This window comes from Canis lupus, chromosome 26 (genome assembly GCF_048164855.1).
Source record: "Canis lupus baileyi chromosome 26, mCanLup2.hap1, whole genome shotgun sequence".
NCBI lineage: Eukaryota > Metazoa > Chordata > Mammalia > Carnivora > Canidae > Canis > Canis lupus.
Window position 1 is genome coordinate 28,799,710 of NC_132863.1, and position 25,220 is coordinate 28,824,929.

At 47.4% G+C, this 25,220-nt stretch overlaps 1 protein-coding gene and 1 long non-coding RNA gene across 2 annotated transcripts in view; both read right to left on the reverse strand.

Annotated features, from left to right (window-relative positions):
* The window catches only part of KIAA1755 (KIAA1755 ortholog), a 40,366-nt gene extending 34,266 nt beyond the window's left edge, over nucleotides 1-6,100 (reverse strand). Inside the window, exon 1 of the mRNA XM_072800995.1 lies at nucleotides 5,812-6,100. Coding sequence (XP_072657096.1) covers nucleotides 5,812-5,814 — 3 coding nt within the window. The 5' untranslated portion in view covers nucleotides 5,815-6,100. The remainder of the gene's footprint in view (nucleotides 1-5,811) is intronic.
* Nucleotides 6,101-23,905: 17,805 nt separating this feature from the next.
* LOC140617878 (uncharacterized) lies at nucleotides 23,906-25,220 on the reverse strand. Its single transcript, XR_012018029.1, has 2 exons — nucleotides 24,977-25,220; nucleotides 23,906-24,132 (listed from the first exon to the last, which is right to left on the reverse strand). It is a non-coding gene; the product is annotated as an uncharacterized lncRNA (long non-coding RNA).

Sequence of the window (25,220 nt, forward strand, 5' to 3'; positions counted from 1 at the left end):
GCAGCCCAGCCTGGGCCCGCAGGAACCCAAACACCGCTGGCCAGGCGCGGGCCCCTCAAAATGATTTCCGTGAAACTTAATCGATGTGTTTCCATTCCTCCCCAGTGAGCGCAGCCAGGCTGGGCCTTTAACTGTTCCTCCGCAGGAGCCAGGAGCCAGCGTGAAGCTGAAAAGGGAGGAGGGAGGAGGGAGCCAAGCAGAGCCGTTCTGCAGCCCTGCAGCCCTCCTGCCGCCCCTCCTGGCAGCAGAGAAGGAACCCCCAAGGGGGCCCACAGATCCTGCTGCAGGGCCAACGCCTGGACGTGCTCACGGGCCACAAGGGATCTACTGTGGAGCCGAAGGACACAGAAAAGGAGATGTCCCCTGTGGGGGGAAGATGAGTTTTGTTTTTGTTTTTGTTTTAATATTTTATTTATTCATGAGAGACACAGAGAGAGAGGCAGAGACACAGGCACAGGGAGAAGCAGGCTCCCTGCAGGGAGCTGGATGTGGGACTCGACCCCAGGACCCTGGGATCATGCCCTGAGCCAAAGGCAGACAGACGCTCAACCACTGAGCTACCCAGGCATCCCAGGAAGGGGGTTTCTACACTTCTGGATCAATGTTTTGCAATGACCCTCCACTATTATTTTACAAAGCAAAATAAACAAGTTGATGCTTTTTCACATAAGCCCATCTCCTTGTGACTGCTGCCCAGATCCACATAGGAGATTGCCACCACCTCGGAGAGAGGCTCCCTGCCAGGCAACTCCTTCACCCCAGAGGTAACCAACCACTCTTCTGACTATTGGATGTTTTTCAAAGAAAAAATTCCCAGACCCTGTGATCTCCACCGCGTAAAAATGTGCGGAGGCCAAGAGGACATGGAATCAAGCATCCACTGCGGTCGCCCCTGAGCACTGTGCGGGGCAGGGACCTTGGAAGTCACCCGGTTCATTTTCTTCACAGTTTGTTGGATTTTCCGACCATTCGGTAACCAGCTTGTGTAGCTTTTATAATCAAGGGGGGAAAATAAAAGTGTGATTGTATGTGTTTTTAAGGCCTGTTCCCTTTTTAAATGGTCTCACCAGATGTTGTTAGCTGGGCTTTCTGAGATGTGTGCTGAACTCCTCTTAAAGGCCCAGATTTATCCATTTGCTCCAGACAAAGCTTTTAGAACCTCTTAGCATCAGCGCCTCCTAGCTTGGGAAGAGAGAAGGCTGAGAAAAACTGAGGTAGGCAGTGTCCTCTTCCTCTCCTCCATGGCAGGGATGCCTAGGGAAAGGGAGATTCCACCCTCGACTCATGGGGTGACTGTGGCCTCAATTTCCCCATCTGTAAAATGGGAGCATTGGGCTTATCTATCTATCTCGAAGGATGCTTCCAGGAGGGCCATTCTAGAATTCAAGGTATAATCAGGCTCAGGAAGGTTTGGAGCTGGGACATGGTTTCTGAATGGGATCTGTTAACCCTCCAATGGTGGGAAAGTTTAAAAAGATCTGTCTCATCCATCCCTCAACTCAGCCCAGGAAAAATCTAAACCACCAGCCGCAGACACAAATGCCCACAGGGAGGGCTGAGAGGTGACCTGGAAGACAGAAGTAGGTCAAGTGGGAGAAAAATAACCCCTCTGGCCCCTTCCTGAATGGCCCTCAACAGTCAGCCTCAATATCAAGGAAGGGATGGGAGTAGAGCATGCCCCACCTCATCAGCTCCCACTGAGTGCTGCCTTCGTCCAACATCAGCGGGGTCTGCTGATACTTTAGTAAAGCCTCCCAATATGTTAAAGGTTAGCCTGACCAAACACATCTGTGGGCCAGATACAGGCCAGTGCATGTCAGCTTGTGACCATCAGGTTCAACTACCTGGGACCTTCCTCTTGAACTGCTCCAGGCTGGAGATTCTAAAACTAGTGCTCTATTGCCCTGGCTGCCAGGAAGTTGTTGCTCGTGTCCAACTAAAACTTCTCCTGCTTGAAATCCTTTTTATTTTTGTGTGGGTGGAGGTATGAGTGAGAATTGGCTCCTTATTCAAAAGAAAAAAAAAAAAAAAACACTTTCAGAAACTGGAAAAACAGCCCAGATGCAGTGAGCTGAGAAGCAAGTGGGTGTCAGAAGACCCACATTCAAGTGCAGCTCTGTCATGTGTCATCTGTGTGACCTTGAGCAAGTCCCTTCACCTGTCCACGTGCTTAGTTTCGTGTTGGTCCTTTTGTCTCCCTGTCCCCTTTGCCTCTGCTTTGGGGCTCACCATCACCCACCCAAAATACATTATGATAATAGCAGTTATAGCTAGAGCTTCTTACTGAGCAAGGTTCTGTATCAGGTTTTATTCTAAGCACTCTCCACTATTTTATTAACATTATTTTATTCCATCTTCCCAACAATTCTAGGGTGGGTATTTTTTTTTAAGATTTTTTATTTATTTATTCATGAGAAACACGGGGTGGGGGAGAGAGGCAGAGACACAGGCAGAGGGAGGAACAGGCTCTATGAAACAAGCCTGATGTGGGACTCGATCCGGGGTCTCCAGGATCAGGCCCTGGGCTGAAGGCAGCGCTAAACTGCTGAGCCACCTGGGCTGCCCAGGATGGGTATTTTTATTCCCATTTTACAGGTTAAGAAACTGAGCCCAAGGCTCTCCCACCAGTAAATGGTAGAGCTAGGGTATGAACCTGGCACACAACTACCAGCTTTCCTGCCCTTTCCCTAGGCCAGCCTCTCCTTTGGCCACTACAATGGCCTTTTTGCACACAGATGCCACTGTGACCCTCCACTGCTCAACAACCTCGAGTGGCTCCCTACTCAGTCTTAGCAGCTCAGTCTGCTGCTACTGGCTGTCAATCTACATCGGCGTACCTTTCCTGCTTCTTCTAACACACTTGACACTCTAGCCCTGGGCTGGCCAATCACCCATGCTCCACATGCATGAATTTTTCTTGCTGCTCACACACCCTAATTTATTTTCCTTGGTATTGATTATTATTTACTCAACATTTTGTCTTTTTGTCAATTCATTGCCAACTCAAATCCACTGATTTTTATTGACTATCATGTGTTTGTGCTCCTTAAATCACTTTCTACCACTCACTAAGATGAAAAACAATAAAATAAAAATGTTCATCTAAAGTTTCCCCACCCAGGACCCACGGCAGATGCCCCACTTTGAGAAGTACTGCCTGAACTCACATTGCGCCCCTCCCCGGACTGGGTGAGCTCCTTCCCATCCTTCAGAGCCCTGCTCTCAACCTGCATCTCTTCTCTTTCCATGACATTTGTGCTTCCAGGCAAAGAGAGGGCCTCCTATCACTCATCACCCAGCCCAGAAATCTCAGCAAGTGGGTGTATAAACCTCCAGGGCGGGAGCCCGGGGTTAGTCCTCACATGGGGCCCGGCACACAGTAGGTGCTTTGGAGGAACGCTGTAAAGCAGGTGCTCTTGCAACGTGGGATGAACTGGATTCAAACAGCTCTTCTCCAAGGGCAAGGTAGGATGACAGGTGACCCACGAGATGAGTTGGGGAGGATGACACACGCTCCACAGGAAATCACAGAAAGCCACCCCAACTCTTGTTTAGATCTCTGGAGAGGACTTAAAACACCTCTCAGACACTCCCTGGTTATTCCTTTTAACAAAAAGAAAGGAGTCCTCCCCCTTGGGATCGTCCACAGCCAATCTCCTCCAGCCAGAATTTGCAAACACACAAATTTGCCTTCTTTGCAGACATTTTAACAGTTACTTTGTGTTTATGACGATGGATACTAATTTTTCATGGTGGTGATATAAAATGTCTTAAATATATCTTTAAGTTTATAAAGTAAGTTGATTAAAAGAAAAATATTAACTGAATAATTCTGATTTTGTTATTTCTTCATATTACCTTATCCAGTCAGTGAAAATGCAAAAATTGTTAGGATAATACTAAAAGTCCGGGAATGTGAAACCAGATAAGCCCAGAGTGCTTTTGTCATAAGATGCTCTGACACTGGGCTGCCCCGAACACTACAATAGCCTCTACTCAAATCACGCCATGAAAAGAATAACTGTGATAGGTCCATGGAGGGAAGATCCATGGCATGCTAGAGTGGGAGTCAGGGAAATTGGGAAAGGCTTTCCTGGGGACATGGTATTTGGGTGGAGATTTACAGGATGGATAGGAATTCTTCAGGTGAAGGAGTGCCACCCAGCAGCAACAACATACTCAAAGGCCCTGGGTCAGGAGGGAACATGAAACAGAAGAGGCTCTGAACCAAGGTCAGAGTGGACTGAAGTACAGAGGTGAGGCCAGAGAGGTGGGCAGGTAACAAAGGTGGGAGAAAAGTCTGTCCATCGTTCCTATTTAGGAAAGAGTTATTCAACCTTTTCCAGGAGCCACCCAGGGCCTGACTCTTGATCTGAGGGTCTGATGTTCAGCAAGGAGTTTCTGGATTCTAAAAGGAATAACTGAGTTAGGTCCAAAACTAAGGAAGGTTTAGCAAACACTACGTGGTGCAGGTGTGGTTCTGCAGTGGCCATGACAGCTGAGTGCCTGCTCAGAATTCAGGCTGTCCTATCTCCCACTTCCTAGTTGGGTGACCTTGGGCAGCCACTGAAGCTCCCAGAGCCTCAGGTCCCCATCTGTGGGGTGGAGATAGCAGCAGCTTTATTTTTAGAGCTGGTGTGAGTTATACAAGCTCCTGCACGTAAACTGGCCAGCACAGAGCACTGCCAGTGGTGAGAGGTGAATAACCATTAGCTTATGAAGATTTCTGTCAAACAACTCGGGCAGCAATGTGTGTGTACACCTGTCCTGCTGGCGTACGGATCAGCAGCCTGGTTTTGCAATATGTCTCTGGTGTGGGTGCAGGTGTATACCCATATTTTAGCAGTAGGGAGAGCACGTGGATAAGCGGAGTGTGTGTGTGTGTGTGTGTGTATCAGAGGGCATGTCTGTTCAGCCGTGTGAGTATGGGAGCACGCTTTGGTGTACTCTGCGAGTGTGTTCTCGTCTAAATAGAAGTCTTCTGCATATGAATGCGCACCTAGTGAAAACCCACACAAATTCACATGGTGAATCAGTCAAAGGGTTAAAGCCTTGGCCTGTCTTCACAGCACTTTTCCAAATCCCCTCTGCTCCTGTGAATCTGCCTGGGGCTCCTGCGCCTGTTTGGACCTGGGCTGGGATTCCCTGAAAACAGACTTTTCTTTCATTCCCTGTTCCCAGATACTGGAGCGCGGGCACCTCCCAGAGCATCTCAACCTTATGGAAGGGCCAGCCGAGGAAGCCACAGTATGGAAGTATTGCCCTCCTTCTCCTTCTCCCCCTCCCCCTAGGCCTGCCTCCCCACCCAGTTCCCACGAGACCACCTCGTGTCAGGACAATGTGCACATCCCACTTTCCTGCCTTGAGTCAAAAGCGGCGAAACCACCCCAAGTTTGGATGAGCCACTCCCTCCTCTCCACGGAGCACTTGGGAAGAGCCTTTAACCCCCATCCCCATCCCCACCCTGCGTGGGGACAGTGGACACACCTATCCTCAGCCCCAAGTCTAAAATGCAATGTTTCATCTAAGGCCCAAGGGCTATAGGCACCAGCTCTGATCCGAGCCTGGCAGGGGGCAACATCAAAGCTCACAGTCATCCATCCCCTTCAGGGCTGGAGAGACAGGGCCCAGAGTGGAGAGACCACAGGGCCAGAGGGCGCCCCCCGCCCCCCCCACCCCGCTGCTGCTGGGGGGCAGTTAACACAGACCCGTGGCGAGGTACCCAGGGTCATAGCATAATAGGTCGGGCGGATCCGCCCTGGACACCCCCACCAGAGGGGGACAGAGGTGGTCCAGGCCTTGGCAGGTTACCATGGTGACGGGCTGCTCCGCTCGGCGGCGCGGGTCGCTCGGTCCGCAGGTCCGTCTGTCGGGGCGCGGGTCCTCTAGCCCTGGAGCGGGGGAGCGGGGCGGCCGGGAGGGGCGGCCGGGGACACGGGGAGAGCCCGACCGAGCCGGCGAGGCGAGAGCAGACCCGAGGCCGGGCGCGGCGAGGGGGCGGCGGGCGCGGGCCGGGTCGGGGCGCTGCTCCCCCCGCGGGACGGGACGGGACGGGACGGGGCGGCGCGACGGCGGCCCCTTTGTGGCGGCGCCCGCTCCCCTCCCCTCCCCGCCCCGCCCCGCCCGCCCGCGCCGCCCGCCTCCCCCGCCCCCCGCCCCACCCCGTCCCCTCTGCGGCGCGCCGCCGCGTCCCCCGCACCCCCCCCCAGGCGAGCACCCGCTGCGGCCTCAGCCCTGGGGTTGGGTCTCCGCCTCGCCCACTTCCCAGCTGGGGGGATCGGGCCAGTCACCAAGTGTCTTAAGCCTCAGTTTCCTCATCTGTAGCATGGGGATGATGCTCTGCTGATGCTGATGGTACCTGCTTCTTAGACTCGGTGGAGAGAGTAGGCATCTGTCCCCACGTCCCGCCCCTGTGAAGCCCATGCCACCCATCGTCAAGAGGACCCAGTTCAAGGCTTAGAGGCGATGGTGGCTGGTCTTGTCTCTCACACTTAAGGACTAGCTTTGTGACCTTGATCAAGCCATTGTTCCTCAGCTCTGGAGGGAGACTACAGACTGGATGATTTCTGGTTGGATGACTCTGGGGTTTATCCATTTATTGTCCAAACATTGTGCCAGGGACAGAGCCAGAAGTCAGAGCCTCTGCCCTCAGGTAATGTATAACCTAGCCGGGAAGACAGGCAAGAAACATAAACAGAAACGCCTAATAATTGAGTATGGTAGCTGCTAAGGCAACAGACAAATGTGGACATTGGGAAATGTAGGGGGACCAACTTGGAGCTGGAGGTCTAGGAAGGGTTAGAAAAGCCTAGATCTAGGGATCCCTGGGTGGCGCAGCGGTTTGGCGCCTGCCTTTGGCCCAGGGCACGATCCTGGAGACCCCAGATCGAATCCCACATCGGGCTCCCGGTGCATGGAGCCTGCTTCTCCCTCTGCCTGTGTCTCTGCCTCTCTCTCTCTCTCTCTCTCTCTCTCTGTCTCTGTGACTATCATAAATAAATAAAAATTAAAAAAAAAAAATTAAAAAAAAAAAAAAAAAAAAGCCTAGATCTAAAAAAGGGGGAAAGGATTAGGTGAGGGGAGGGGGAGGGGTGGGGGGTGAGGTGGGGATGGGGAAGAAACAGAATTCCAGGCAGAAGGAACAGCATGTGCAAAAGCCCTGAGGTACCATTAAGCTTAAAGAAACTGGGAATCAGTGAAGAACTGAAAAAAGACAAGTGGAGTAATGAGGGCTCAAGTTCAAAGTCCAAGCCTTATTCACACCCCATCTCCCATCTCCCACCTCACATAGGTTAACCAGTCTTTTAGCAGAGAGAACCTGAGCTAGGAACCATCCCATCTTGCTCTGTAACTTATGCAAGTCCCTTCATATCCCTGGACCTCCCATGTGCTCATTGTTAATTTGGAACTAATAATCCCAAATAGTTTCATCATGCCACACAGCCCAAAGGATCCCTCCCAAGCATGTATTCAGCGATCAGTTAAGTGTCTCCAACCTGCAGGAACAGTCTGTTTTGGCATCACTGCTCCAGGCATGAATTTGGGAGAGAACAGACTTGTTGATGTCAGGTGTAGAATTCTACTGGGAATTGGGGAGATCACAGCTCGGGGCCTCCGGAGTCCCAGTTTTGCAGTGAGACAGAATTGACATGGCACCCAGTGTTCTGGGGTTGTAGGCAACAGAGACTGAGTTAGTTTAGCAGAGAAATAATGGATTGGTAGAGTATGGGGAGCTCACAGAGTCAACTAGAAGACTGGGGGCCCGTCCTCTGGAAAGCAGAGGAACCAAACGAGGTGCTCCAGGGGTCTCCTTTGGGAACCCTTGAAGACTGATGGCAATACATCAAGGCAGACAAACATGCCAAAGTAGAACTTTCTATGTGTCAGGTACTTCTCTTAGTGTGTAACAGTTATAAGGTAGATTCTATGATTGTCCTTATTTTACAGGTGAAAAAACCAAGGCCCAGAGAGGTCAAGTAGCTTGCCTAATGTGGGATTGGTACTAATTGTGGAGGCTGAAATTACACAAAGCTATTCATTTCCAGAAATTATGTTATTCGCCACCTTCCTGTGCTACCTAAATGAATCCCAAGCCATGTGTCACTCCTTTCTAGATTCAAAGACTTAAATGAGAGATTCTAATTCAAAGACTTAAATGAGAGATTCACATGCCCCAGGTCCCATAACACTGAACCTTTCGGGACTGGTTGGTCACCTAAAGGGAAATTAGGTTCCCAGAGAAGGGTGAGTATGGATCTGAAAGAGCTTATAAACAATGGTGCTCATTACAATCCATCCCCTGGGGCTCTCAACATCCTTTGCACCTTTACTCCCATGCACGCTCTCCCAAAAATACTCTCTACGGACATGATACTACTCTACATGCAACCAAAAATGTCCACATGCATACCTATATCCTTGTATGGTTTGGTTCCATACTGTGTGTGACCTCAGGGAAGTTCACCTTTCCAAGCCTCAGATCTGTCCATTGTAAGACAGAATAATACTTACTTCCTCATGGGACTCTGGTGGGGATTAAATAAGTTAATGAGTGTGAAATGCTTTGCACTGTGTCTGGTACACAGAATTAATATATGACACATAAAATGATGTTGTTTATGTGAGGGACCAATGATTGTGAAATCAGTCTCCAACCACACAGGCTGCACTCCTGGATTGGATTTGGTTCATCTCTCAGGGACTTTCCAGAGGATTTTCCAAGGACTGTTCAATGTATTTCCTCCCTTTTTGACAAATGATTAACTAAATCATGCTCCACTTGCTACACTGGATTCAGAGAAATAATGAAACCCAGCATTGGTCTTACATGTGGTGGAGTGGAGAAAATGGGAAAGAGTGGTGGAAATGAGTCTTGGCTACCCATCTGCTGCATGACCTTGCACAGATCCCTCCTCTTTTGGGACCACAACTGCCTCAGCATAAATTGGAGGCTCTAATCCTCTCCTCATGAGGTTTTTGTGAAAATCCAATGAAGTGATGATTGAAAGAGCCTAACTTAGTGCCTGGCATATAGGAGGTCCCCAGCAAATAGCAGTTGTCCCTATGATTCTGTGACTCCCAGGGCCAGGTGCCAGGACATCTCCCCCAGAAACAGTTTCACTTTAGGGAAGAGAGTTGCCTAATTCAAACAGATTGTCCTGGGATTTGAATTCATTGATTCAATATTCATTTGTTCCTATTATAAGGATAGCAAGTACTTGGCACACATATGCACACTCACCCCCTTCCTACCCATGGTAGGTATCAAGAATCAATCATGAACCTTCCTGCAGAACTTAGAAGCAGCCTCAGAATCCTTCTCAACACAGAGCCCAGGCAATAGGAGTTGGCATTAGGACAATGCTTATCTACTCCTTGCGGTCACTAATGTATGAAGATTAACATTGAAAAAAACACAGACTCCGGAAGCAGAAGGCTTGGTTTTGAATCTTGCCCTAAAATTTCCTATGGGCTGTTACTAGAATGAGTAGGTACAGAGACATTGTATCAACCATGGAGTATGCCACCTAGATCTCCCTTCAGGAAGGATCCTACATCAGGAAGTTCAGTGAGTTGTGGATTCCTCCAGGATACAGCTTCTGACCTGAGGCCATGTGCCTCTGGAACAGCCCCCAGCTGAGCATAGTATGCACAAGGAGTCAGCATCTCTGCCTGAGGTGGGACCCCTCTGTGAACCATCTTTGTGCCAGAGCTCCCCCACTAGGCTGGCTGAGACCTTCTCAGTGCCCTACCACAGCCTCCTGAAATTCTTTCTACCCCATCCTCCTTTCTTCCTCTCTTCCTTTCATGGATGTCAGACCTTTGGCATAGTCTGAAGGCTCTCCCTTGCTTTTTCTTCCCCGTATGCCCTTCACACTCAGAGGCATCACCCCCAGTAAGTTTCTTGCACTTTGAACTCTCATCTTTGGCATCTGTTGCAGAGGATGTGACTAACACAACACTGAGCTGTGGAAGTCTGGATAAGAAGGGATTGTGCTCCTCTCTGGGATGCTGAGACTAAGTGGAGGGATTATTGTCAGGGCTTGGGCCAAAGACCCAGAACTGGAAGGCTGAAGAGTGAGTACAGTAACATAACCCATGATCTGCCCTAGATGAAACTGACCTTACCTGTCAGGGACTCTCGATTGTAAGTGACAGAAGCTCAACTCAACTTAGCCTAAGTGAAAAAGGGACTTTAGGGTCTTAAAAGTGAAAACTGGTGCTGGATATCTACATCATTCTTCTGGTGGTTTCTCTCCTGTCCAATGGAAGATGGTGGGTAGGAACTCCAGGTCTGCATGGTCTCAGCTCAGTAATCCTAGCATCACCACATTTTTTCCCAACCTCTATATGCTGATCCTAGGGAAGAGACCTTGATTGGCCTTGCGTAGGTCCCAAGTCTATTCCTCAGTCACTGTGGTCAGGGTAATGAGGATATTCTGATGGGTCAGAATAGACTCCCTGCCCACTGCTTGGTGGGATCATATGATGGTGGCTCTACTAGGACTGCATGGAGTGGGGAGAAGTTCTTCAAAGAAACCAGAAGGAGAGGGATGGAAACACAGGTTAAGCCAATGGAAGCTTTGGGGTTCATTGCCCACTTCATGAACAGTGGGAAGAGAAAAGATGGAAAAGACTTGGTCTTATCCCTCAAGGACCTTCTCTTCTTGCAGGTGAAATATGATGTTTAGATAAGTTTCCTGAGACCAGGAATGGGATGGGACTAGAGGAGACCCGGGGACACATGGGGACCTCAGACACTGTCCCACCTTCTACGATGCCCACAGTCTGGTCCACAAGGGCAGAGATGGAACCAACCTATGAGAACAAAAAGCCCCTGAGACTTAAAACTTACCTTGTTTGTCTGTCCTAATTCACAGCAGGGAGATCCACCCACAGAGAGGTGAGTCATGCAGTGTCACACTGCCCCCTGAGACACCTACCTATCATGTTTGGACTGTTTCTAAAATCGCTTCCTGATGGAGCAGGCCATGATAGATATGTAGGGCCCTGAGTTTGAGTCCCTGCCTGCCCACTAACTTCCTGGGGGCTTCCGGGGGTTTCCCTAAATTCTCTAAATCTCAATTTTTTCAGCTGTACGATGGAAGCAATAATCTCTGCTTTGCTTCCTTCCCCTGCCTGCTGTGAGGCAACAGCCACGAGTTTGATCATGTCCTGCAAGAGAGGGAGATGCATTTATTGATCACTCATTGTATGCCAGGGACAGTGTGCTGAGTGCTGGTAGTAACCGGATGAGCATGACAGACAGGCCCTTCCCTTGTATAGCTCACAGTATAGTAGGAGATCAGATCTTAATAATGAAGCATCATACAGATGGTGATATGGTTGTTAAAGAGGGAAAAAACACGTATCAAAGGAACCCAGTAGATTCTAAGGGTCTGGAGGGCTGTCCTGAAGGCTTAAGCTGAGATCCAAAGAGAGATAAAGAATGAACTAGTAAAAGAAGTCAGGGAAGAGCATTACAGTCAGAAGGAACGGCATATGCAAAAGCCCTGTGGCAGGAGAACAGTTAGAGGCGCAAAAAAGGCACAGTGAGAAGGACAAGGACACAAGAAGGGGTGGGGGAGGTTTTTGCCTTAGAGCCCTGAAGAACCATGGGAGGAAACTAAGAAGAAAAGTGACAAACTTATTTTTCCCAAAAGATTCCTCTAGCTGCTGGATGAGCAGCTGGTAGAAGGGGGGCAGAAGCTGCAGGGACACCTGCCAGCAAAGGGGCTGCCTCAAGAGGCTGGAGAAGGGGCAAGCTCCAAGGACAGTGGAAACCAAGAGCCAAGACCCCATGGAAGGGGGCACTGAGGGCCATCCCACTCCCCCAGCCTATCCCTTAGCTCCCACCTGAGGTTTCTTTTTTCCTCCCAGTCCAGCCCTTGCTTGTTATTGTAGGACAGACTCCATCGATGACTCATCCAGGACTCGGGTTTCTCATTTCAGCCGCCTCCCCCTTCCCCAGCTACTTGGAGCTTCTTGGGGCCTGTGGAGCTCACCCCTCACCACCTGGGAAGGCAGCCAAGAGCCCCTCCAGCTGGGGAGGGAGGTGGAGTCTAAAGAGAAAGGAGCTGGGAGTCTGCCCGCTTAGCCACCACCCACGCTTCCCTTCTTCTGTGATTTTTCTCATCTTCTTCCTCCTGCCAGGGGACCCCCTATCTGCAAGTCCTGTTCATCCCCCCAGGACCACCTCCTCTGGGAAACCCTGCCCCATGCACTAAAGAGATTGTTTCCCTTCTGCTCAACAACATCTGTCTTTTCATCCACCCCTCAGGAGCTCACCTCCTTGTGAGGGAGGCAAGGGAGAGCAAAGGTGGCAGCGGGAACACAAATATGGTAGCAGCCTACAGGAGGAAACCAGAAACACCCCCCAAGGGATCAGAGGAGGTTTCCCAGAGGTAGAGACATTTGCACCTGGGTTGTGAAAGAGGAATAGAAGAAGTTCATATGGGAAGAAAGAGGAGGAGGCATTCCAGCCCAAGGAAGCAGTGTGTGTGTGTATGTGTGTGTGTGTGTGTGTGTGTGTGTGTGTGTGTGTGGTGATTGCAAATCATTTCTGTGACGTGTGAAAGGGGCCCCATGCATTTTTTAATGAATAGATGTTTGGGGAGAACACTGAGAAATTCAGTTGTGTAGCTGCATCAGTTTCCAAACTGGTGATGAGTGGGCCAAACCAGGCAAACACAGGGTTAAAAACAACAACAACAACAAACTGAATTCGTTGTCAACATCTAACAACAGGGAGGCTTCACATAAATTTCTGGGCAGCAGCCTCTCTCTTCTACTTCAAGCATGTGGGTACCCAACTCACTAGAGTCTCTACCTGGTTCACTCTACTCATTTGCATTTCCTGGGTCACTTTCTGGACCCTTTGGGCATTCGCATCCCCGATCTAGATGATAAGCTTCCCAACGCTCTGAACTATATGAGGTGCTAAGAGGGCCAGGTGCACAACAGGGGCTCAATAAATGTTGGCTAGGTGGATGGATAGTGTGATACTAAAACATGTCCACAATATCTTAGCACTCCTGCCTTTCCAAGTTGGAGCCCCCTTCAGTGTGGGCTGGATTGAGGCACTCACCTTGAAAGAGTCAACCATGGGGGGACGGGGGAATTGACAATATATAACTATCGTGACTAGGTCATAAAAGACAGGCAGCTTCCTCCTTGCTGTCTCTTGGGTCTCTCACTGTGGTGAAAGCCAGTTGCCAAGTTGTTAGGACGCTCAAGTGACTCTAAGGAAACACCCACTTGGCAAGGAACTGAAGCCTCCTGCCAGCAGTCAGCACCAACTTGCTGGCCACATGAGCAAGGCACTTTGGAAGTGGACCCTAAAACCCAGGCCAGGCTTTGGATAGTTACAGCTCCAGCTGATGGTTTGACAGCAACCTCATGAGAGACCCAGAGCTGAACCTACCCAACTAAGCTGCTCTCAGACACCTAATCCACAGTGTGCATCAATAAATGTTTATTTATAATCAATGTACATTTACCTCAGTACTCAGCATTGAAGCAATGAGTTATGCATCAGTAGATAAATTAATACAAATGGATGGATGGATGGATGGATGGATGGATGGACAGATAGATGGGATGGAGAGAGGGAATGGATGACTAAAGGATGTGTTATGTAGGGAGAGAGATTCCACTGGGAAAGCAAAGGGGAGGGGTCAGATCCCAACTGAATTTTGTCACCCTGGAAAGCCAAAAGTTTGTAATCCAGGAGTGCCACTGTCATATCTAAGTTTCAAGCGAGTCGCTCAGGTAGACAGACAGGGGAGGACAGTTAATGAGCTTTGAGACTGAAAGGTAAGCAAAAGGCTGTGTCAATCATCCTGGGGAGATGGGCTGCCTTGTGTCACCAAACACAACTTCCTCCAGCAGCAGTCCACTCTGTTCTTTGTACCCCATGGTCCTGGCTCTGTCATTCCTCGGGCCTGACTGGCCCCCTGGGCTGTGGAGGAGGTCAAGACTTGAGCATTTCTCAGAGACCAAGTCATCCTCCTCACTCAGAGTCGTCTTTGTGTGGAGCAAGCAGTTGCTCCCTTGGCTGGTGGGGCCTCGGAGTAGGGTCATGGCCTTCAGGAGCCATGACCAAGAGAGGGGGACCAAGGAGCTCAGTTCTCTGTGAGGACCCCACTGGCCCCGAGGCGTGATGGGGAGCCACAGCTACCAACCACCCATGGGTTAGGTCAACCCTGAGGTTCAGTCCATTGGGATTGTTTGCAATGGCCCAGCATGTGTCCCAGGGAGACGTATTTGCAAATGAGCCTCACATGTATGAGAAGTTTTAATGCAAATCAATCTGCATTGAAATACCATTTCTCATCTATTAAACTGGCAAAAGTTCAAAAGTTTGGCAACATGTTAGTGAGGCTTTGAGCACATAGGCACTCTGACACATCATTGGCAGGAATGCTAATTGGTAATAAGTCTCAGAAGGGAATTTGATGGTATCTAGCAGAATGACACACGCTGTAGCCTCCGACTCAAGATTTTTACTTCTAGGATTTATCCTAAAGATATAATTCCACAAATACAAAAACAAAACAAAACAAAACAAAAAAAAACCCTCCATCCCATAAATAAACTTATTCACTGAGGCATTAATTTGTAATAGCAAAATGTTGGAATACTCATGTGCATTTATAGGAAACTGGGTGAATGATCTATGGTACCAAACAAGGGAATGTTATGCAGTCATAAAAGTAGGCAGGAAGGTCTCTATGGACCTGGAGTGACTTACAGCTTATGCGGTTAAGCAAAAACACAAAATAAAAGCAAAATATAAAGAACTACATATAGTCTGCTACTTTCCAAGTAAGAAAAACTCTTTGAAAACGATTTATTTATGTGTGTGCTTACTTATTTAATTATGCAAAATTTTATCCAGGAAGGATAAATCAAAAACTTACTGAAAATGGTCACTCATAAGGATTTGGTCACAATGCAATGAAGAAGAAAGAGATTGGCAACAAGATTTCTCTGGATATATTTGCATACAGTTTGACTTTTTGACTATGTAAACACTGCACATTTTCAAAAATAAAATTAAATAAAGATATGAAAACCTAAACTCTAAACTTGAAAACAAAGAGATAAAAGTGAACTTAACTGTACGTTGAGTAAATAGTATAACCACACACAAAAAATAATTAATTCAAGTAACTTTGGCCACACGATTCTGACTCTTGACCCCATAGTAGGATATACTTTATGGACAAATAAAATGGAAAAGAACTCCTGAACTTTAGTTTATAGTAGTTGGCAGAGGTATTGGTATTACAATTCTGAAGCTACTATATGTGTTGCATGATTGAAGAAATGAGCAAATATATTGATGATTTGAGAACCCAGGTCTTCACTCTGAGGAAAGCAAATTAAAAATATGGAATGGAGAAAAGATCTGTGGCTCTGAGTTTTAACTAGAGATAGTGGTAGGAGCTCACGCTTTAAAAGACATGCACAGGGATCCCTGGGTGGCGCAGCGGTTTAGCGCCTGCCTTTGGACCAGGGCGCGATCCTGGAGACCCGGGATCGAATCCCATGTCGGGCTCCCGGTGCATGAAGCCTGCTTCTCCCTCTGCCTGTGTCTCTGCCTCTCTCTCTCTCTCTCTCTCTCTGTGTGACTATCATAAACAAATAAAAATTAAAAAAAAAAAGACATGCACACACAACAGCACACACACACATGTACACACACACTACACACACTCCCTAGCTCTACCCACTGACAGGGCCAGGGAACTACAATACCCTCAGAGCAATTAGCACACCCAGCACCCACACCTTGGTTCCTAAATACCAACCTCTGCTAAGTAAAACCCACATCTCTAGAGAAGAAACTAATTCCAGGATTGGGCAGGAAAAGTGCAAGGCGAACCTGAAATATCTTGTGTCAGAAATCAAGGAAGTGCTGGAGAATGGTGAGGTCAAGTGAAAGGATCTAACTTAAAGGAGCTTCCACTAACTAAAGTTCAGACAATTTGATCATCAAAAGAAGAGTGAGGTGGTTTCTTACTGATGGAGTAAGAGCTTACAGAGAAGCAGGGGGTAGAATGATCTCTGTGATAATGGGTTAGAGCCAGAGACAGTATGAACTCATACTTAGTTTAATAAAGATATAGATGAAGATAGGTAGATTGATAGATACATATAGAAACATTTACAGATATGTGTGTACACAGAAGTCATTATATACACCTATATTTTCTCATTCCATCAGCTGAAGAAGCTTATAAGCAGTGATGCCCCAGTAGCAATGAGCACACCTAACACCCACATCTTGGTTTCAAATACCATTCTCCAAAAAAAAAAAAAAAAAAAGAAGAAGTCAGAGGGGAGAAATAGCTGATTCTAGCACCAAAGTAGGAAATACACAAGATGAGCCTGGAGGAAGTAAGGAAGGGCCAAACAGCAAACACAAAACCCACAATGATGGAGGTATGTCAAAGAGCCACAGAAACCCTCTGAAAGAGCTTCTCATGACCAAAGCTGCAACAATTTGAACAAGAAAAAAAGTGCAAGTATTACACGGATATAAATATGAGTGAATAAGCGGGAGAGAACAGACAAATCTCCCATGCAGAAGAATTCCAAGTAATTCGTGCAGATACTTCGTTTTTGAGATGGAGCATAACTCCCCACTTCTAAAGTAAACTGCACATAGGGACTTCTTTCCAAAGAGCACAGTCTGGAAAGGAGGGAAAAACAATTTTACAGTCTATAAACCTGATAAACACTACCTCAGCCAGGTGCTCAAGGGCAACATCAAGACTCGTAAGTCATGTTGATAGTAGATCCTATTGATATGCTTTGCAAGGACAGAGTAATTGACAGACTGTCTTAGACATCCTCCATTCTGACCCTACCTGCCTTGCAAAGATGCCCAGAGAGGGCAACAGTCTTCTCTGAGGCCACACAGCATGTCCATGGGCAGAGGAGGATTAGAGTCCATCATACTGACCCCTCACCCAGGGATCTACCTCCAAATCTAAGTGCTGGGAATGACAGGGACCGGACAGTCTTCCTTACAACATCATCAGAGCTGCCACAGAGAAGGCAAGGGGGGCTCAGAGGGTTAGCGGAATGTCCCCACATCACCTTGGAGTGACAGAGTTGCCAAAAAATAGGCAAATGGGGTGCCAAGCCACCCCACCCCAAGGTCACAGCTTAGCCTGATTACCCCCATCTCTGGGAGTCCCAGCACGGATGTCTCCTTCCCCAAAATGCTTATTCCCTCTCTGTCCTTTCTCATGGTGATGGTCCCTTCCCTTCCCTCTGTGGCCCCATGTCAGGGATCCAGGGCCACCCAAGTACACCCTGGGCCTCTACCTAGGGTGATAGGGTCTGGGCAGTGTGAAAAAACTAAACAGATGGCGCTCTGGGGGCGGCAACAGGAAGGGGGCAGGGTCACGCCGCAGAACCTAGCTCGCCATGAAAGAGCTAAATTGTCCTGTGCAGCTGTGCTTGTCTTTCTCCCCCTTTCAGTCTGCAGCCCTGGTCAGGGAGGGGGCAGCCGCCTTCTCCGTGCCTGTGCCCTCCTACCCCCACGCACAGTCCCCTAGGGGCCATCAAGCGCCACTTTCCCCTTCTGGGTTCTTGTCAAAACAGAATTTCAGGTCTGCAGAGCAAGAAGGGGTCTTGGAAGCCATGGTGCCTTGCAGCTGCTACATGAGAATGGCCTGTGAGGTGCATTTCGTGCAGACATTCCCTCTTCCTCAGGATCAGAACCCCCAGGGCCAAGACCAGAAATTGTATTTTTAATAAACACAGCTGGTTGGTGAGACACCTGGTTACACAGATGAGAAAAAAACTGGCAACTCCCTGTCTGGAAAGGTGACACAGACTTGCTCAGGGTCACAGAGTGAGTTTTATGGCTAGACCCAAGCTGACTCATTCATTCATTTGTTTATTCATTCACTCCTTCATAAAGACATTCACTCAGCACTGACTATCCCAGGCTACATGGTAAGGATTTACCAGAAAGAAGGTTTGCTCCCAAGATGCTCACAATAAGCAAGCAAGCAAGCAAGCAAGCAAGCAAATATGTCCTTCAAAAACGTGATGATACGTACTTCAATTGAGTACTTCAGGAGCCTGCCTGGAAAGGGTACTTACCCCAGGCAAGAGGGGAGTGATCAGGGAAGGCTGCCTGGAGGAGGTGAAAACCCAAACAGAACTTTAAAGGTGTTATATAGGAAATATTACCACCAGGGAGGAAGGGCCTCCAGGCAGGTGGATCAACATGAGCAAAGGCTTGGAGGTAAGAAGCAGCATAGTGTGTGTGGGCAGCCAATAGCAGGTCAGTGTTGCTGCAGCCCAAATGTAAGGCAAGAAGCTCATTCACTGATTATATCTGTTGAGTGCTTACTGCATGCCAGACCCTATTCAGCACTGAGTTTGGGCACACTGAAAAAAGCAGACAAAATTTTTGCCCTCGTGGACCTTCCATTTCAGTGGAAAGAAAGAAAAAGACAAACTGATAAGCAAATAAATGTATAATGTGTGTGAATTGACAAGTGCTAAGTGCTGTCCTGAATAAATCAGGGCAAGGGGCTGGGAGTTCCTATTCTGTGAAGGGCAGCCAAGGGAGGCCTCTTGGAGAAAAAAGCCAAGACTTTTTAGTAGAGACTTATAGGAAGCCAGGCAGTGAGTCATAAATAACTGAGTGAAGCAAATTCTAGGAAGAAGAAACAGCAAGTGCAAAGGTCCTGAGGCAGAAGAGAGATGAGACTGGAGAAAGGTTGGCAGGGGCCAATTCAAGGAGGAACTTATGTGACACATTGAAACTTTTCTTTTTCTTTCTTTTTGTAAAGTATAGAAAGCCAGCAAAAGTTTTAAGCAGAGAAAGGACCATAGCCAATTTTAGATTTTAAAGTTTCTTCTGACTGTGCAGAATGACTTGTGGAGAAGAGAAGTAGATGGCAGCAGGAAGAACAGTGAGGAGGCTGCTACAGTGGTCCAGGGGGCAGGAGGTGATGGCCCAGACGCTTGTAGGAGGGGGTGAGAGGGGTGAAAAGAAGACAAAAAACACTAAATAGATTATCCAGGAGGCCTAATCCACAGGGCTGGCATGGCTGCAATCATTGAGGGGAAAGGAGGCCCAGGATGGCATCAGGTTCCTGGTGGGATGCCCCCTCTAAGATGGAACAAGACTGAGGAGAGGATACATATAGTTTGGAGCTCTGAGCCTGAGGCTCCTGGGGGATGTCCCTGTCCAGGGGATGACAAATTGGATTGGGGCTCTAGAAAGATCTGAGCTGGGGGGAGGATTGGGGACCTGGCCGCATAACGAGCAGTGGGGAGAGCCTTGACTCACTGGTCATTTGAGTTGACTTATGATTGTTGAGTAGGAAGGGAATGGAGCCCAGGGTGGAACCCCAGGAAGGACCAGGGTTTTAGGGGTAGAATAGAAGCTCACCAAGCAGCCAGAGAAGGAGTTTCCTAGGCCCCCAGGAGCGTGAGGAGCAGAGTTGGAGGAAGCCATGGACACTTCAAAGGGAGAGAGAGAGGCAGGGTTAAGTCTGCTCACAGGCCCGTTCAATCAAGGGCTAAAATATGAGCGTGAGAACTTTGCCAGGCGCTAAAGCTACTGACAGCCCTCTCAGCACAGGAACATGGAGCCGTCCTCAAAGTTGTGCTCGAATGACTCCACAACCTCGCGGCTTATAGCAACAAGGAACATTGATTGTTGCTCTGTTTCCATGGATCAAGAATTCAGAAACAGTGTGGTTGCACTCTTCCAGCTGAGTCTCTCATGAGGTAGCAGTCAGGGTGTTGGCCAGGGCTATCATCACCTGAAGGCTTGACTGGGGCCGACAGATCCACTTCCAAGGCTGCTCGCTTCCACAGCTGGTGAACACCAGCCAGCTGGTGCTGGCTGTTGGCGGATGCCTCAGTTCTCCAACCTGTGGGGCCTCACCGCATGGCGGCTGGCTTCACCCAGAGCCAGTGACCCAAGAGTGTGGAAGTCACAACGTTATATGGCCTAAGCTGGGAAGTCGCACATTGTTATGGCCTAAGCTGGGAAGTCACATGTTGTTATTCCCTCCCTATCCTACCATAGTCCTATTCTGTGTGGGAGGGGACTCTACATGGAGGTTGGGGTCACAGGGGGTCACCTTGGAGGCCAGCTTCCACACGGTGAAGACAGTAGGAACATAAGTGCCTGGCAATATGATTGGTACACAGTGGTTTGTGGAAGTCTTCAAAAGGTCACCCGTCTACCTGAGCCCATGGTGCCTATTTCATTGAGCATCTTTGAGAGGATATGCTTCTCACGGTTTATCCCTTTGTATCTTACACGTTTCTCCTAGTCTAATAAATATATCTTTAAAATATAATTATCAGGTGACCAAAAGGAGCATCCATTGAGTTTGGAAAAAGTTCTTTCATTCCTTCAAAAAGCAAATATTTTTACTGAGCTCCTACTGTGTGCCAGGCATTGTTCTTGGCACTGGAAACAGGGAAGTGAGCAGAGCAAAGTTCCTGCTGTCATCAGTAAGTAGGGCCGCCATAACCAAGTACTAGAGACTGGACAGCTTAAACAACAAATATTTATTTTCTCATAGTTCTGGAAGTTAAGAGTCTGAGATCAAGGTATCGTCCTAGTTGGTTCCTCCTGCTGGAGGAGAGGATATGGTCTGTTCTAGATGGCTCTCCTTGGCTGGTGATTTGCCATCTTCATGTTCACGTGGCATGCCCTTGTTTTTGTTTTTTTTTTTTAAGATTTTATTTATTTATTCATGAGAGACAGAGAGAGAGAGAGGCAGAGACACAGGCAGAGGGAGAAGTAAGCTCCATGAGGGGAGCCCAATGCGGGACTCAATCCCAGGACTCCAGGATCACTCCCTGAGCCCAAAGCAGGCGCTAAACCACTGAGCCACCCAGGGATTCCTGGCATGCTCTTGTTTGTATGTACTTTTAAATTTCCCATTTTAAGAAGACACCAGTCATATTGGATTAGGGCCCACTGTAATGACCTCATTTTAAATGTATTACCTCTATCAAGACCAGAGCTCAAAATAAGGACACATAGTGTGGTACTGGACATTAGGACCAAAGATACGAATTTGGCAGCAGGAGTGGGGGTGGAGAACACACAGTTCAACAGGTAACACTGGCCTTATAATCTAGTGAGGGAGACAGACAAGAAGTAAGAATGTAATACTTCCAGGGGTGAGGAGTGTTCTGAGAAAAGAGAAAGCAGGGCACAGGGATGAGTAAACCAAGGGAAAGGTGTTGCTCTTATCTATGGGGTGGGAGGTGCAGGGAGCGTGGTGAGTGGGGAGGATGGCCTGAGGGCAGAAGTGGGAGTCTGATCTCGGGAGACAAAAGGGGCTTTGAGGAAGTTTGGCTGAGTAGGGGAGGAAGGGCAGTAGCTGGAGGGAGGCCGTGGGATCAAAGAGAAGGTTTATCTGACTTTCTGATGGAGAATTTTGTGAGCTGAGAAGACAAAAAAAAAAGAAAAAAAAGTAATGAAGAGAGCAGGGTCTCTTCTGGGAGCTGAGAAGAAGGGAGGGAGGGAGTGGGGGAAACTGTGCATGCCTGAGCACTAGAAGAGAGGGAAAGGTGGGGAGGCTACCTGCTGAGTGGGAGGTACAGGGGGTGGGAGGGGGTGGGAAGGTGTGAGGACCGAGCTGCCCTGGGGCTTGGCTGAGGGACACAGGAAGCTCGGAGGGTGGGGGCCTGCAGGCCCAGTTCCCAGGCCTCCCTCCTAACCACCACCAACCCCTACAGCCTCTGGCCTTCCCATTTCCTCCCCATCTCCCTTAGGACCCTGTGATGGCGCGCTGAGGGGCTCTCTCTCCCCACCCGATGTCCACTCTGATCAATGGATGCTGTGTTCTCCCTGGCTGCCTTCCACATGTCCCCAGTCACAGGGATCACAGGGCCCATGGTCAAGGCAGTCTCCATCTGGTCAAAGGGAAGTTCTGCCTCCGTATCTCTGACAATATTTGAGATTCTTAAGAAGTTGTGTTTTGCCTTTTCACATCCATTGGACCCTGCCCCACCTTTTGAAAACCCTCCAGTGACCTCATTGCTCACAGCACAGAATCCAAACCCTTTAGAGTAGCCTCCAAGGCTCTGCATGGTTTGGCTTCTGTAGTACTTAAAAAAAAATTTTTTTTTAATTTTGAAATAATTTTAGGTTTGCAGAGGGTTGCAAAGACAGTATGAAGAATTTCGATATAGGCTTCACTTCAGTTCCCCTAATGATAGCATCTTACACAATCATAGCACATTTATCAAAACTGAGAAGTTATGTTGGTAATGATGTGTTGCTTTTAAGGTAATTGAAAATGATTATGGATTTTTCTATCGTCTTTAATTGTGGGATGTACCACAGATTCTAAGGCATGTACGTGGATTTGGAAGAATAGTGATAAATGTTCTTTTATAGAATTTCTGTTCATGTTTTTTTGCTCATTTTCTATTGTGTTATTTATTAGTCTCTGACTAATAGTTTTTTTTTTTTTTTAATATTCTGATGCCACTCTGGTTAGTTATATGTGTTGCAAATACCTTACTGCAGATCGTAACTGTTTTTTTCATTCTTTTTTTTCTTTTTAAGATTTATGTATTTTTATGAGAGAGAAAGAGGGAGTGTGTGTATGTGCGTGCTCTTGAGTGTGAGAAAGGGGTAAAGGAGGAGAAACTTTCCAGCAGAATTGCTGCAAAACATGCAGTCCATCAATCCCAAGACCCATGAGATCATGACCCGAGCCAAAATGAAGAGTTGGATGCTTAATCGACTGAGCCACCAGGTACCCCTTGTCTTCTCATTCTTAATGGGGTTTTTGATTAATGGAAGTTTTCAATTTTAATGTAATCAAACTTGCTAAATATTTCCTTTATGGTTTAAATTTTTTGTATAATATGTTTAAAAGCTTTCATTAAGGATCTTTGTGTAAAGAGGCTATCCCATATTTTATTCTAAAGTTGCAGGTTTTACCATTTACATCTAAATCCTTAATCCATCTGGTATAGATTTTTACTGTATGGTGTGAGGTAGGGAATCATTTCCATTTTCTTCCATAGGAATGGCCAATTATTCCAGCTCTGTTTATTAGATAGACCATTTTCCCCCCTGGATTGGCAATGCAGTTTGTGCTAAATATCAGCTTTCCATATATGCATAAGAAAAAAAAATGTTGGGGCAGCCCCGTTGGCGCAGGGGTTTTGCGCCGCCTGCAGCCCAGGGCATGATCCTGGAGTCCCGGAATCGAGTCCCACATCGGGCTCCCTGCATGGAGCCTGCTTCTCCCTCTGCCTGTGTCTCTCTGCCTCTCTCTCTTTGTCTCTCATGAATAAATAAATAAAATCTTAAAAAAAAAAAAAAGAAAAGAAAAAAAATGTTGAGGAAAAAGTAAAATGAAATAAGTCTACAATTAGGAATTTATCCTAAAGAAATAACAGTAAATGTGAAAAAAAAATACTTAGTTCTAGGATGTTGTTTATAAGATCCAAGAAATAAAAACAATCTACTTGTATATCCAACAAGAAAGGATTATTTAAATACATTTTCATATATCCATACAAGGGATCACTGTGTTGTAATCCAAAAAGATGTGCTGGATTTTAATAGGATTTATTTTTTTTAAGATTTTATTTATTTATTCATGATAGACACAGAGAGAGAAGCAGAGACACAGGCAGAGGGAGAAGCAGGCTCCATGCACCAGGAGCCCGACGTGGGATTCGATCCGGGGTCTCCAGGATCTTGCCCTGGGTCAAAGGCAGGCGCCAAACCGCTGCGCCACCCGGGGATTCCCGTGCTGGATTTTAAAGTGGCAACATGGAAATACTGAAAAAAGCAGACTATAAAACCATAGTAGTATAATCCTCTCCATATTATCGAAAGGATGTTCATACATACATTACAAAGAAGAAAGGATTTACAGTAAGCTGTTAGTTGTTTATTATTCAAATTGCTATAACAATATCAAAAAACACAAATAAATTGCAATTCAGGGATCCCTGGGTGGCGCAGCGGTTTGGCGCCTGCCTTTGGCCCAGGGCGTGATCCTGGAGACCTGGGATCAAATCCCACGTCGGGCTCCCGGTGCATGGAGCCTGCTTCTCCCTCTGCCTGTCTCTGCTTCTCTCTCTCTCTCTCTGTGACTATTATAAATAAATAAAAATTAAAAAAAAATAAATTGCAATTCATTTTTTACACATTCCAAAAAAATGTTGCATCTGTTTAGGCTCGTACCATAGAACCCAGCAATCTTGCCCCAAGGAATTTCCGCAAGAGAAATAAAAGCGTAAGTTTACACAAAAGCCTGTATATGAATGTTTAGAGCAGCTGTAGTCATAATCATCAAGAGCTGGAAACAAGCCAGATTCCTTCAACTGGTGAAGGGCTAAACAAACTGTGGTACATCCATACGATGGATTATTACTCAACTATAAAGAGAAACGCAGCTGATGGATGCAGTTCCTGGTTAACCTCAATGCACTGTGTAAAATGAGAGAAATCAAAGGCTGCATACTCTGAGATGATCTCTTTTATATAACTTTCTGGAAAAGGCACATTTATAGGAAAAGTAAACATCAGTGGTTGCCAGGCGCCGGGGTATTGGGAGGGGACAGCTACAAATAGGTACAAGGAACTTGTTTCAGATGAACTATTCTCAACATTGATTATGGCAGTGATTACACAGTGGTGAGTCTCTCAAAATTCAGACATAAATGCTAGAAAGGGTGACTTTTACTGTATGCAAATTACACCTCAATCACAAAAAGCAAACTGTAAGAGGTGCGGCATATAATATCCTTGTAAATTAAAATAAACCAGCAATGTGAGTGCTAAAGAAAAATGCGTTGTAAGAGAACATTTAATGAGACATTAAATTCACCTATTGTCATTCACCCTATTGTCAAATGAATGCCCATGTTCTATGACTATAAAATGAGCTTCTGTTTGTGTGTGTGTGTGTGTATGTGTGTGTGTGTGTGTACATACCTGCACATATTGGTAGAAAGTCAAACTGCCAGATCGGCATCATAAATGGCATCCAGGAGTCTCTCTGAGTGGAGGCGTTACAGCTCCTCTGTATTTTCCTTTACTCCTGTGTTTGCTCATTTTCCCACGACAACCATAGTTCATCCTGGCTCCTTGGAACCGCTGGAGTCCAGGGCTGGCTTGGGGACTCTGGGAGGAGACAGCCACTTCACAGCTGGGAAAACAGCAGCCCCCAGATGAACCC